The sequence below is a fragment of the Dipodomys merriami genome, unplaced genomic scaffold (genome assembly GCF_024711535.1).
Source record: "Dipodomys merriami isolate MVZ:Mamm:240054 unplaced genomic scaffold, mDipMer1.0.p SCAF_28, whole genome shotgun sequence".
Taxonomy (NCBI): Eukaryota; Metazoa; Chordata; class Mammalia; order Rodentia; family Heteromyidae; genus Dipodomys; species Dipodomys merriami.
This window is the reverse complement of record NW_027204270.1, coordinates 8801744-8815599: the sequence shown is the minus strand read 5'-3', so window position 1 is coordinate 8815599 and position 13856 is coordinate 8801744. Positions and strand designations below refer to the sequence as shown.

At 53.5% G+C, this 13856-nt stretch overlaps 1 protein-coding gene across 3 annotated transcripts; it reads left to right on the top strand.

Annotated features, from left to right (window-relative positions):
• Positions 1-6143: 6143 nt before the first annotated feature.
• On the top strand, positions 6144-12679 carry LOC138837964 (PRAME family member 12-like). 3 transcript variants are annotated; one of them, XM_070036959.1, is made up of 5 exons: positions 6144-6200; positions 8499-8570; positions 9942-10238; positions 10825-11415; positions 11869-12679. In XM_070036959.1, exons 2-5 carry the CDS (start codon positions 8527-8529, stop codon positions 12443-12445), a joined length of 1509 nt encoding a protein of 502 aa, XP_069893060.1. In that variant the 5' UTR covers positions 6144-6200; positions 8499-8526; the 3' UTR covers positions 12446-12679. The 3 variants fall into 3 exon arrangements, with proteins under 3 accessions (XP_069893060.1, XP_069893059.1, XP_069893061.1); XM_070036958.1 differs by lacking the exon at positions 6144-6200 and adding an exon at positions 7098-7120; XM_070036960.1 differs by lacking the exon at positions 6144-6200 and adding an exon at positions 7428-7447.
• Positions 12680-13856: the final 1177 nt, after the last annotated feature.

The window sequence follows — 13856 nt, the reverse complement described above, 5'->3', positions numbered from 1 at the left end:
CAACTTTCTGACACTCTGTGTGTGTGTGTGTGTGTGTGTGTGTGTGTGTGTGTGTGTGTGTGTACATGCTCATGCAGGTGCTGGTTCTTGGGCTTGAACTCAGGGTTTGGGCACTGTCCCTGAGCTTCTTCTGCTCAAGGCTAGCACTCTACCACTTGGGCCACAGAGCTTGGCATCCAGCTTTTGTTGTTGTTGTTGAACATGGGGCTTGAACTCTGGGCCTAGGCACTGTCCCTGAGCTCTTCAGCACAAGGCAAACACTCTACCACTTGAGCCACAGCACCATTTCCGATTTTCTGGTGGTTTATTGGAGATAAGAGTCTCACGGACTTTCCTGCTTGGGTTGGCTTTGAACTTCAGTCCTCAGATCTCAGCGTCCTGAGTAGCTAGGATTACAGGAGTGAGACATCAGTGCCCAGCCCTCCAGCTTTTTACCAGTTCCTTGGAGATAAGATCTCATACTTTGCTGGGCAGTTTGACTTCAAAGCTAGATCCTCAGATCTCAGCCTCCTCAATAGCTAGGATTACAGGCATAAGCCACTATGACTGGCCTTTTATTCTTTTTTTTTTTTTTGGTCAGTTGTGGGGCTGAACTCTGGGCCTGGGCTCTGTCCCTCAGCTCTTCAGCTCAAGGCAAGTGCTCTACCACTTGAGCCACAGCACCACTTACAGCTTTTTTTCTGCTTATGTGGTGCTGAGGAATCGAACCCAGGGCCTCATGCATGCCAGGCAAGCGCTCTACCACTGAGCCACCTTTCCAGCCCCAGCCTTTTATTCTTTGTAAAATGAATTTTTGTGTTGATACTAGAGCTTGAACTCAAGACCCTGTTTTGTTGCTTAGCTTTTTCTGCTTAAGGCTGGCACTCTACCACTGGAGCCTCACCTCCACTTCTGGCTTTTTTTCTGGTTAATTGAAACAAAGGGTCATCATGTCCCATCAGGGCACCAGCAGGTATCACCCTTAGCCCTCCACAACATCGACCCTGAGCAGGGGATCTTTGCAATGTACCAGTGAGTGAAGAGGAGTGAGCCCCACACCCTGGTCCACAAGAAACAAGAGTATATGGTGTGACACACTGATCTGTAACCATGGGAACCCGGGAGGTGTTCAGGGAGGTGAGGCCTGGGGGGGTGGGCATAGAGAAGGAGTCAACCGAGTAAAAGAGGGTAGGGCAGGAAACAGCAGAGAGGCTGCCTGTCCATCGGCCTGCAGAACCATGTCTAGGCACTCAATAGCGGCTGCCACAGAGTGACTTTCCTCCCTTCTGGGTGAGAAAGGCCCCCTCAATGTTGCCCAGAGGCAAGTTCATGTCCCTTGTAAAATGTGCTGCTGTCCAAGGTGACAGCTCTTTGATTTATCTCTCCCTGACACTCCTCTCTGTCCGTGACAAAGCAGTGTCTTCAATAGAGCTGGAGAGCCTGGGGGACAGGGACCAGCCACCCGCCGGTCCAATTTCAGAGACCCGGAGAATTGCTGAGCCACTGAAAGAGTTGTGCTAAAACCAGCCAGGAAGGGAGTGGAGGGGGCAGGCGAAGGCTGCTGCTGAATTCTCTTTTTATCATACTCACCAGACTTGGCCTTCAAGCAGCCTCAAAAAAAAAAAAAAATGACAACAAGAAAAAATCCATTTTAAGCCCCTGCAAATAGAATACAACAAAGCATCATGAGCTACGTTATGCCAGAATAAACACAAACCTCCATGGTGTGTGAAAGAGGCAAAAGGGAGTTAAAAAACAACAAGCCAGAGGCTGGGAAGTGGCTCAGTGGTAGAGTGCTTGCCTCGCATGCATGAGGCCCTGGGTTCGATTCCTCAGCACCACATAAGCAGAAAAAGCCTGAAGTAGTGCTGTGGCTCAGGTGGTAGAGCACTAGCCTTAAGCTGAAGAGCTGAGGGACAGCGCCCAGGCCCAGAGTTCAGGCCCCATGACCAGCAAAAAAAAAACAAAAACAAAAACAAAAAAACCCCCCAAAACCAAAAAAACAAGCCAGCTCTGGTGGCTCATGACACCTGTAATGCCAGCTACTCAAGAGGCTGAGATCTGAGAATCGAGCAAGGTTCAAAGCCAGCCTGGGCAGGAAAGTGCATGAGACTCTTTTCTCCAATAAACCACCAGAAAACACGAAGTGGTCCTGTGGCTCAAGTGGTAGAGAGCTCGCCTTGCATGCATGAGGCACTGGGTTCAATTCCTCAGCACCACATAAGCAGAAAAAAGCTGTAAGTGGTGCTGTGGCTCAAGTGGTAGAGCACTCGCCTTGAGCTGAAGAGCTGAGGGACAGCGCCTAATACCAGAGTTCAAGCCCCAGGACTGACAACAACAACAACAAAAACAACAATAATGAAACAGCAACAACAAAAACTAGCCAAATTCCCACGACTCATGCCTATGATATTACTTACTCAGGAGGCTGAGGTCTGAGGATCCAGGTTCAAAGCCAACCCATGAAAAAATGTCAAAGAAACTCACCTGCAAGTAACCACCCAAAGGCCAGAAGTGGAGCTGTGGCTCAGGTGGTAGAGCACTAGCCTCAAGCAGAAAAGTTCAGGGACAGCACCCAGACCCTGAGTTCAACCCCTAGTACCAACACACACACACACACACACACACACACACACACACACACACACACATACACACACACACAATTAGATTCTGCTCTCTGCTTTCAGTGGATTAAAAAGAATTCAAGTCTCCCTTGCTAAAAGAAAGAGCAAAGGAGGGGAGACTGGGGTTGGGTCTTTAGAATGCCTTTTTTTTGGTGTGTCAGTACTGGGGCTTGAACTCAAGTTCTCACCCTCGCACTTGGCTTCTTCCCTGTAGGTTGGCACTCTGCCACAGGAGCCACAACGCTGGTTAATTGGAGAGAAGAGTCATGAGCTTTTCCTGCCTGGGCTTGCTTCAAACTGGAATTCTCAGATCTCAGCCTCCTGAGCAGCTAGAATTACAGACATGAGCCATGTGTCTATTTTTTTTTCATTCTTCTCTCTCTCTCCCCCCACCCCCGAATATAATGGGTTTGAGAAAATTGAAAACATTTCAGAAAATCACAGTAGGCAGGAAGGAACTATTCACTAAAGTCCACTAGGAAGACTCAGTCACTTTGTCTCTCCAGAAATAAAAGGGATTTGAGTTCTCAAAGAGGCCAAACCCTCTCTCTGAAACCCTATCAAAGTAGGTCACAAATCTCTCCCAGATTTCCCTGTCAACCAGGAAGCTGGCGCCAGGCCCGGCCTGTGATGGAAAGTTAATAGAATCCTCCTCACCCTCAAGGCTTTGGGATGTGAGTGCAGGCTGGAATGAGAAGTCACTCGGCAATATTAAGTGGAAGAAAAACAAATACCATGTCTTGACAGCCAGTTAACTTTGAGACAACCTCTCCCCATACCCTCTCATGAATATGTATGAGTTTAGAACAGACTGCATGGCACAGTTTCCTTAAAATATCTTTTTGTTGATTTGGTTTATGAGGTACTGGAGCTTCGTCACAGAGCCTCATGTTTCGTTAGGCTGGTGCTCTACCACTGAAGCCACACCTCCACGTCTGGCTTTTTGCTGGTGAATTGGAGAGAAGTGTCTTTCAGATTTGTCCAAACCTTTCCAGAGAGGCCTCTTCTCCCTAACTGCCTCCAGTCCAACTGGGGCTTCTATTCATGAGCGTGCGTCGGCTGGGGACTCCACACATGTGATCATAAAATGAAAGGTTTCAAGTGAGGTCAGACGCACCCTCTGTGGCCACCCATCCTACAGAGCGATGTAGTCACATTATCAAAAAGGGGAAGAGATTGTATGGCCATTTGAAATTGAATCAGGAATGCTAACTTGTCTTAATTTTGCAAAAACCAATGTCATTACATAAGGGAAATGAGTGAAAATGACATCATCCTCTCAATTGGTAAAGTATTATCCGAGCATGCTGTCTGTAATATTCATGAGGCATGAGGTCAACACATTTAGGGTTCTGTAGGGTAGAAGCAGCTGCTTCTGACAGGGAGAGAAGACTGTGGAAAAGCTAGGCATCCCACAATCCCCTTGCAGAGTGAGCAACCAATGACTTAAGACCTCCCAGTGGGCATCCTCACACAAGATTCCACTGGCCCCCAATAGTCTAGCCTAGGCACCAGGGCTGACCACCCCATCCTGTCAATGTGTCTTAGTATGCTCTCGTGTGCAGTACAAGCTACACCGACAGTGCCTGGACAAGAAGGCAGAGATCCCAGATGCTTGAACGCTCCAAGTGACATTGGCAAAGCAGAAATGACAATAGCAAAGAGGCAAGCAGGAGTTTGTTTTTCTTCCTGGACTGATTCTATGGATCCCAGGGCCTGGGAGAACTTGGGAGAACAGAGTCATCTTTTGTAAAATGGAACCGATGGATTATGGAATTGTAGACCCCAAGTGGTTTGAATGAGATCCCATCTCCTGTGTCCTGTGTGCAATGGGAAGGATGCAGGGTGGACACTAAGAGAAGGCCAGTTCAAGAAGGAAGGGAAAGCCAAGAACTCAAGGCTGAAGAGGTGGGTTGGAGGGGAGATTGTGATGGGAGGAGGTCTAAGAGATCAGGAAGGTTTGTTTGCTCTGGGTTGTGTAGTTTTCCACTGAGGATGGGGTCCCGCATTGCCCAGTGGGAGTATGTGACCCACAAGTAAAATTCACCCTGTTATGTTTGCTGGACCTTAATACTAGCCGAGCACTGCCAGTGTGGCATCTCGCCTGTATGTCCAACTTCCTTTTCTACTTTGGTTGAGTCAGCATCTTATAGCTCACAATCCTCTGGAACTTGGCTCACACATGACTTGTTTTTCAAACCAGTACTGAGGTTTGAACTCAGATGCATGCACGCTTGCTTGCCTGGCCTTATAGGACTTAAGCAGTTCCTCCAGCCTACCATTCTTCTGGTTAATTGGAGATAGTTTCAGAGACTTTTTGACCTTAGCTGGTATTGAATCTTCACCCACCAGCCTCCTCAGTGATCCTGAATTCAAACCCAAGGAACACACGCAGAGGGCCCCTCCCCTCCCCCCTGCCCCACCCCACAAATATCTAATTAAATCCCTCTGGAAAAGGCTTAATTCAAGCAGGGATAATAGTGTGAAGATTTGGGACTGGAACACAGATTGTAGGTGAAAGGAGAGGTAGGATGAAAGATAAATAAAAGCTCCTGGAAAAACGACCCGAAGCATGTGGCTTGCTGAACACCTGCCAGCCTTCTCCAAACCAGCTGGGTGCTCCATGAGGACTCCGGGCTGGCTGCCCCGCCAGCTGGTGTGAGATGGTAACTCCTAGGTAGCCCAGGACACCGGGAAGCACTGCCTTTTATCCGTGGTTTCCAGGGAACCGATGTAAGGCTTCGATTTTGCCTCAAAATCCACCTGTGCCTTCATCCGAACTGTTGGTAAGATTCCGTCCTGCTTTAGTTTATATCATGTCCTTTTTTTTTTCTGATGCAGAAGAAACACGGTGTGCAGGCAGGAGACACATGTCCAGCCAGCCCTGACCACGTCTAACTTTAATTAATTAATTACCGAGTCTCCGGAGGCCGAAGACCGAAGCCGGGGCCTCCTGCTGGCCAGGCGAACTTGCAACCCCCCTTGCCGTTTCTTGACCCGTCAGGAGACAAAAGAGCACGTGGTTAGACTCCCGGTCTCAAAGGGGCGCTGGCTAGACACTGAGGACGAGGAGGCAGTGGGCGGGGCCTGGAGGGGCGGGGCCAGGCAGGAGGGGCGTGCCCTGGGCGGGGCCTGGCACGGGGGGCGGGGCCGGCGCTCCGGCCTCCCCGCCGGACCAGCCGCGGCCCCTCCGCAGCGCAGCACGTCACCTTGTGATCAGAGCAAATCAGTCTGGTGGTGGCCAGACGGGCGTGGCATGGCAGAGGGTGTGTGGCTGGGTGCGCGGGGGGCGTGGTCGGGGGCGTGGTCGGCGCTCAGGCCTCCCCGCGGGACCAGCCGCAGCCCCTCCGCACATCACCTTGTGATCAGAGCGAATCAGTCTGGTGGTGGCCAGACGGGCGTGGCATGGCCGGGGGTGTGTGGCCGGGTGCGCGGGGGCGTGGTCGAGGCGTGGCCGGTTGCGCGGGGGCGTGGTCGGGGGCGTGGCCGGCGCTCAGGCCTCCCCGCGGGACCAGCCGCAGCCCCTCCGCACATCACCTTGTGATCAGAGCGAATCAGTCTGGTGGTGGCCAGACGGGCGTGGCATGGCAGAGGGTGTGTGGCCGGGTGCGCGGGGGCGTGGTCGGGGGCGTGGTCGGGGGCGTGGTCGGGGGCGTGGTCGGCGCTCAGGCCTCCCCGCGGGACCAGCCGCAGCCCCTCCGCACATCACCTTGTGATCAGAGCGAATCAGTCTGGTGGTGGCCAGACGGGCGTGGCATGGCCGGGGGTGTGTGGCCGGGTGCGCGGGGGCGTGGTCGAGGCGTGGCCGGTTGCGCGGGGGCGTGGTCGGGGCGTGGCCGGCTCTCAGGCCTCCCCGTGGGACCAGTCGCAGCCCCTCCGCACATCACCTTGTGATCAGAGCGAATCAGTCTGGTGGTGGCCGGAAGCGCGGGCCACCGGCGACCACCGGCGACCACCGGTGGCTCTAGGACCGCAGCGTGCGCTACTGACCAGCTTCTCTCCCAATGTGTCTAGATTTTTCCCTCCACGTACCAATGGCGGACACTGCTGTTCTAGACCTTTCCTGAAGCTTCCGGAGCGGCGGGGCGGGCCGGAGTCTGCGGGGCCTCAGGCGCCCGCCCCGCCCCGCGTCCCGGGCTATGTCCCCGTCCTCCCCCCACCCCCGCCCCCGTTGTCTCCACCCGGCCTCCGGGCCTGGGACTCCACTCAAGATGGCGGCATGGCGGACGGCACCGCAGGGCCACACAGAAGCTTCTAGAACAGGGCTGGCAGGAGGGAGCGAAGCTGGCAGAACCCTTGGCTCTCTCCTCCCCTTCCTGACAGCCCCGCCCTGCGCAGAGCCCCGCCCCTGCCCGCCCCTCCCCTCCCCCCTCTGTGCCCCCAGAGCGGAGCCGAGGCTGCGCGCGGCGCCCCCTGGCGGCGGGGGCGGGGCGTCGTCGTCGGAGGGGCTTGCGCATGCGCAGGAGCGCGGCGGGCACTGTCCCGGCGGACGCGGGGCAGCGGCGTGTGAGCGGGTAGGGGTCGTCCCGCGCGGCTTCTCCTCAGCCCCGGGCTGCCTGTGTTAGGGGGCTCGGCTGGCGGCGGGAGGGTCACGGGCAGGGGTCGTGCGGTGGAAAAAGCAGTTGCAGAGAGAGGGAGAGAGAGGCGGAGTGGGGGAGGGGGCGAGGTGCAAGGGGAAGAACCTTCTAGAACGGGAGGCGCGAACATCGCGGGCGGGCCCCTCTGTCGGGGACGACGCGGTGCGGTGTCGGTGCGTGGCGGAGCGGAGCCGCGGCGGGCCAGCGCCGGCCCCAGGCCCGCGCAGAAAAGATGAAGGAAGGAGTTGATACCACGCAGGCGGGGTACGCGGCGCGGGGGGCCGGCGCGGGGCCAGGCCGGGCCCAGCCGGGCCGCCCCGCCCCGCCACCCACACACCCAGGAGGCCGAGTTCTGAGGATCACGGTTCGAAGCCAGCCCGGGCAGGGAGGTCCGAGCGACTTTCCTGAGCCTCGTCACCTCCAGCTGACCACCGAGGGGCCAGAAGTGGAGGCGGGGCTCATGTGAGAGCGCTCGGGCCTTCAGCAAAAACGAAACAAAAAAGCTCAGGGAACAGCGCCCAGGCCCCGGGACCCGCACAAAAACAAGAAAAACCTGTACATTTTAACCCCAAATAACGAAAGCCCCCACATCCTGCCCTCGTCTGAAATCCATCCACAGCTCGAGAACCTGGAATAGCGCATGCGCATCACGCGCGAGCGGCTGAGTTCAAACCCCAGTCCGGCTAAAGAAAGATTTGCCCACAGACACACTGGGTTTTCAGGGGAGGAAGGAATCTGGGCAACTCCAGGGTCCCAACGTTCCCCAAAGGAAGGGGCCCCTCCTGCATCCTCACCCCAAACATCTCCTATGCTTCTAGAGATCACCTGTAGGCCTTCAGCCCTGCTACACCCTTTTTCTTCTTCTTTTGGTGCCAATTCTAGTACTGGCGTTCCTGGGCACTGTCCTGAAGTTTCTTTTGTTCAAGCCTAGCACTCTACCACTTGAGCCACAGCTCTGCTTCTGGCTTTTTGGGTATTCTTAGTGGAAAGAAGAGTCTCACAGACATTCCCTCCCTGGCTGGATTCCAACCATGATCCTTAGATCTCAGCCTCCTGAGTAGGTAGAGTAACAGATGTGAGCCACCAGCATCCAACCTGCTTCCTCCCTTTTCTAAAACACAGCCTCTACCTTCCTCCTCTGCCCACCTCCACCAACCAGGGCACCCACATACTTTCATAGATTCTGGTAGCTCAGGGTTTATTTTCAGTGCAGATATTTGAACTCAGGACCACATGCTTCTAGCAAGCACTATACCACTTAAGCCATGAACCCTGTCTGTTTAGTTTCAGCTTTTATCTATTTTTGTCTTTTCAGATAGAGGCTGACGTTTTTTCTCTGTGGCATGGAGAGGTTTGGACTGTGGTCCTCCCTTCTGCAGTCCTCCAGGTAACTGTGTTCACAAGTGATAAACTTGACCACTCCTCCCAGATGATTCACTTGGGAGATTTCTTTTAATTTCGCCTATGCTGGCCTTGATCTGACATTCTCCCCATCTTGATCCCCTGTTGGCTGGGCTTATAGGCATGACCCACCCCACTCAGCTCACTCAGATGGCTCTTGATAACCTGAGAGAATTCCAGGGCCTGTTGTTGAGACAGGTCGATTTTCACCCTGCTTAGTACCTGTGCCTTCCTGACCAGCTAGCTGTGTGAGGCCGGGCACAAGGGCAAGGGAGATGCAGGGACCTGGCTGTGGTCTAGGAAGAGAGATTATATGAAACAAAAACTAATGACCTTAATTTTTCCCAGCCAGGTTAACTGTGGGAACTAAGGCTGTAGACTGTTGGGACTCGGGATGTTTCTGATCTCTTGATTTTAAAGTGCTGAATGATGATGGGAATTGTGTGTGTGTGTGTGTGTGTGTGTGTGTGTGTGTGTGTGTGTGTGTGTGTGTGTGTGTGTGTGTGTGTGTGTGTGTGTGTGTGTGTGTGTGTGTATGCTGGTACTGGGGCTTGAACTCAGGACCTAGTGCTATCCCTTTGCCTGCTCTTTCCTTTCTTTCCTTTCCCTTCCTCCCTCCTTCCCTCCCTCCCTCCCTCCCTTCCTTTCTCTTTCTTTCTTGCTTGCTTTTTCTTTCTTTCTTTCTTGCTTTCTCTTTCTTCCTTTCTTCCTTTCTCCCTTCCCTCCCTTCCTTCCTCCCTTCCTTCCTTCCTTCCTTCCTTCCTTCCTTCCTTCCTTCCTTTCTTTCTTTCTTTTCTTTTCTTTCTCCCTTTCTTTCTTTCCTGAGGCTAGTTCTCTACGACTTGAGCCACAGCTCCACTTCTGGCTTTTTCTGTGTACATGGAACTGAGGAATCTAACCCAGGGCTTCATGAATGCTAGGTGAGCAGTTTACCACTAAGCCAGGTTCCCAGCCCCTCCCTCTGCTTTTTCACTCAAGGCTAGTGCTCTATCACTTGCACCACAGCTCCACTTACAGGTTTTCTGCTGGTCAGTTAGAGATAAGAATCTCATAGACTTTTAGATCTGGCTGGCTTGGATCCATGATTCTCAGATCTCAGCTTCCTGACAAGCTGGAATTACAGGGTGAGCCACTGGTGCCCATCCAATGATGAGAAAGTCTACCTCAGCAGCTATAGTAGGTCCAGGATTCAGTAACACGGTGCTTGGAAGTGGATGGGTAAACTGAGGATGTGGGAAGACAATGAGTGCGATCCTCAGTTGAGTCTTCATTTGGGAGAGGACAAGTTAGGGTTACACATGTGAAGGGAACAAGAAAACTTCTTCCTAGATACTGTCCCAAAATCCTTTCCCTGCAGGTCCATCAGGATGGAAGATCAGGACTTGCCCACACTGGTGCAGCTGGCGGCTCGGAGCCTGCTGACGAACCAGGCCTTGGCCATCTCGGCTCTGGAGGACCTGCCCGTGGAGCTCTTCCCTCCACTGTTCAGGGAGGCCTTCGCCAGGAGATGCACAGAGGCGCTGAAGGCCCTGATCCAGGCCTGGCCCTTCCCCTGCCTCCCCCTGGGGGCGCTGATGGAGGCGTCAGATTTGGAGGCCTTGCAGGTTGCCTTAGATGGGTTGGACATGCTGCTTGCTCTGACAGATCGGCCAAGGTGAGGTTTATCAAGAGAAAACCCCTTAAAGTGCAGGGAAGAGCCAGCTGGGGTCTGGGAGAATGGGTTGAACTAGTAGTCCAGATATTTCTTCTGGTACCAGTCAGGAGGACCATCGAGTCCTGGGCGGTGGCTGAGCACATCCAGGAACATCTTCCGGGTGGTAGGACTCCTTAGAACGGATGCAGGGAGGGCAGAAGGCTTACGCCTGCAACCCTAGCTACTTGAAGGCTGAGCATCTGAGGATCATGGTTTGAGGCCAGCCCCAGCAGAAAAGTCCATGACTACTCAGATACTCTTCTCTCCAATAGACTACTCAGAAAAAGCTGGAAGTGGTGCTGTGGCTCAACTGGGAATACTAGCTTTGAACACAAAGAAGTCCAGGGACAGCAACCAGGCTCTGAAATCAAGCCCCAGTACTGGCCAAAAAACAAGAGTGGCGGGGGCAGGAGAGAAAGAGGAGAGGATATGAAAGAAAAGGAAGGGAGAGGGAAGAAAGGGAAACAGAGGGAGTTGGGAAGAAGAGGGGAATTTCAAGTGGAAGCCTGGTCCTTTCTGCATATCTGGGCTTCTGTTTCCCCCGCAGACGGTGGAAATTGCAGGTGCTGGATTTGAGGAACCTTCACCACAACTTCTGGAAGCTTTGGGCTGGAGGCAATGCCGATGTCAGCCCTGCACAGGCCAAGACTAGGAGACTGAAGAGTCCAGCAGAGGAGAATGGAGGGGAGATGGGTACGAAGCCGCTCTTGGAGGTGTTGATGGACCTGAACCTCAGCCAGAGAACCCTGGACCCATTCTTGTCCTACCTCCTCCTGTGGGTGGAGCAGAGAAAGGCTTTGGTGCTGCTGAGCTGTAAGAAGTTCAAGATCATCACCCCATACGTGCACAGTGCTGAGAAGATCCTGGACAAGCTGCAGCTGGCCTGTGTTGAGGAAGTGGAAGTGAACTGCAACTGGACCCTGTCCAGCCTGGCCACTTTTGCTCCTTACCTCAGCCGGATGGGAAATCTTCGCAGCCTCCTCCTCTCCCACGTCCACCGGGCCGCCTCCATTGCCCCAGAGGAGCAGGAGCGGCTGGTCCTGCAGTTCACCTCTCAGTTTGCCCACCTGGGCTGCCTCCAGGAGCTGTCCATGGACTCTGTCTGCTTCCTGGAAGGCCGCCTGCACCAGGTGCTCAGGTGAGGGAGCCTTTGCTGTCCCTGGAAGTTTAGTGAGCACCTACTGTGCCGGCCACCAGGGATTGTCTCAGAGATCCAGACACCAGAACATTAGGAATGTCTATTTCTGTCTGTAGCCAGGTCTCCTCTTAGCACACATGTGAAGGCAGAGGTCAAAGCTGGGGTGCATGTAAATAAATACAGAGGGCTAACCTGGGGTTCATGAAAGACAGAGGGTTTTGCTGGAGCGTGTGGCCTAGAAAGGGCCACCATACCAGGAAGCTATCTGTGGGGCAAAGATCCCTGGAGGGTGGCTGTGACTACAGTCAGGCTCTTCACCACACAGCATCCTGGCTGTGGTCACAGCAGCCTGGATCCCGTTCCCCATGGTCCTCTCCTTGGAGGCCATTCCCCCTCCCCGCTCCCCGCCTCTCCCCTTCAGTTCTCAGATATAACCGTTGGCTCTCTCCTCAGGTTCCTGAGGACCCCACTGGAGTCCCTCTCAATAACCGACTCTCGGCTCTCAGAATCAGACTTGACGTGTCTGTCGCAGAGCCCGAGCATCCGTCAGCTCAGCGAGCTGAACCTGAGCGGTGTCAGGATGACTCGCTTCAGCCCTGAGCCCCTCCGAGTTCTGCTGGAGAGTGTCGCAGCCACCATGAAGACCCTGGACCTGGAGGACTGTGGGATCCGGGATGCCCAGCTCACCGCCATCCTGCCCGCCCTGAGCCGCTGCTCCAGCCTTACCACCTTCAACTACCTGAGGAACCCCGTGTCTGTGACCGCCCTGGAGGCCCTGCTGGTCCACACTGTGCACCTGAGCCACTTAAGCCTGGAGATGTATTCTACTCCGCTGGAGGTCTACGGCCCCCAGGGCGCCCTGCACCAGTGGAGGCTCAACCAACTTCGTGATAAGCTGATGATAATGGCAGAGCCGTTAAGACAGTCCAGAACAATCTGGTTCAGTACCATTCCCTGTCCTCTCCCTGGCAACCAGGCCCAGTTTGAAGCCCAGGCTCACCTGTGCCCTGGGTGTTACCGTTGGGCCTAGGCATTTAAAACCCTGCTTCTGGGCTATTGACCCAGAACCTGTTCAGTCTGGGGAGGGGAAAGGACAGGGCCGACAGCAGGGGCAGCCTTGGATGGGAGGTGTTGACCTGGGAAGTTGAGAACCTTCAGAGATTCATGTTCTAAAGGGTTCAGAAATAGAAATTTTGAGTTTCTAGGTTAAGATTTCATGTTTTGAGATTGTTACTTCAGTATAGATGGTTGTAAAGAAATAGAAATAAAGAGCATCTCAGAAAAATACCATTTTGTTTCTTCCATGATCCTCTTGCCTTTTACAGTTTAAATTCACACATCACCATCTTTGATGGTGGCAAAGGACCAATGTTGTCTGTTCAATAGGGTTTAGTTTCCAGGAACTCCCAGCATGCAGTGCTGCCATGTTCTTCATGCCCTCCCATTCTCTCTCGGGGCACCTGTTACTTCTTGCTTCGTTCTGTGTCTGTGGTTTGGTTCACACACCACGGGTGGTTTATCTGAGATGTGCAGTGGAGACAACAGTCAAGGTGGTCAGGAATAGACCCAGGCGCACACTAGTGGGGGAGGGCCCCGCAGGTGGCTCACATCTGTGGTTCTGGCTACTCAGGAGGCTGAGCTCTGAGGATCATTTTTCACAACCAAGCCAGGCAGGAAAGTCAGTAAGACTCTTGGTACTAAAAAAGCTGGAACTGAGGGCTGGGAAGGTGGCTCAGTGGTAGAGTGCTTGCCTTGCATGCCCGAGGCCCTGGGTTCAATTCCTCAGCACCACATAAGCAAAAAGAAAAAAGCCGGAAGTGGCACTGTGGCTCAAGTGGTAGAGTGCTAGCCTTGAGCAAAAAAGCTTGGGGAGAATACATAGGCCCTGAGTTTAAGGCTCAGGACCAACACAAAAATAAAGAACAAATGTCTACCAGAAACTGAAGTTGTGATCCTACCTTGGAGAAATGTGGAAAAAAAAACAGCCCAATAACATTTTTTTTCTTTTAGTTGTGGGACTTAACCCCAGGGCCTAGGTGCTGTCCCAGAACTACTTGCACTCAAGGCTAGTGCTTACCACTTTGAGCCACAGTGCCACTTTGGGCTTTCTGGTGGTTAATTGGAGATAAGTCTCACGGACTTTTCCTGCCTGGGCTGGCTTTGAACCACGATCCTCAGATCTCAGCCTCCTGTGTAGCTACGATTACAGGCATGAGCCACTGGTGCCTGGCCGCAATATTTTTTATATTAGAAGAAAATTAGTGCCAGGTGCTAGCGGCTCTATGATCTGAGGATTATGATTCATCTCTCTTTTTAAGGCCGTGGGGCTTGAACTCAGGGCCTGTGTGCTGTCTCTGAGCCTCTTTTGACCACTTTGAGCCACAGTTCTACTTTGGGTTTTCTGCTGGTTAATTGGAGATTAGAGTCTCATGGACTTTCCC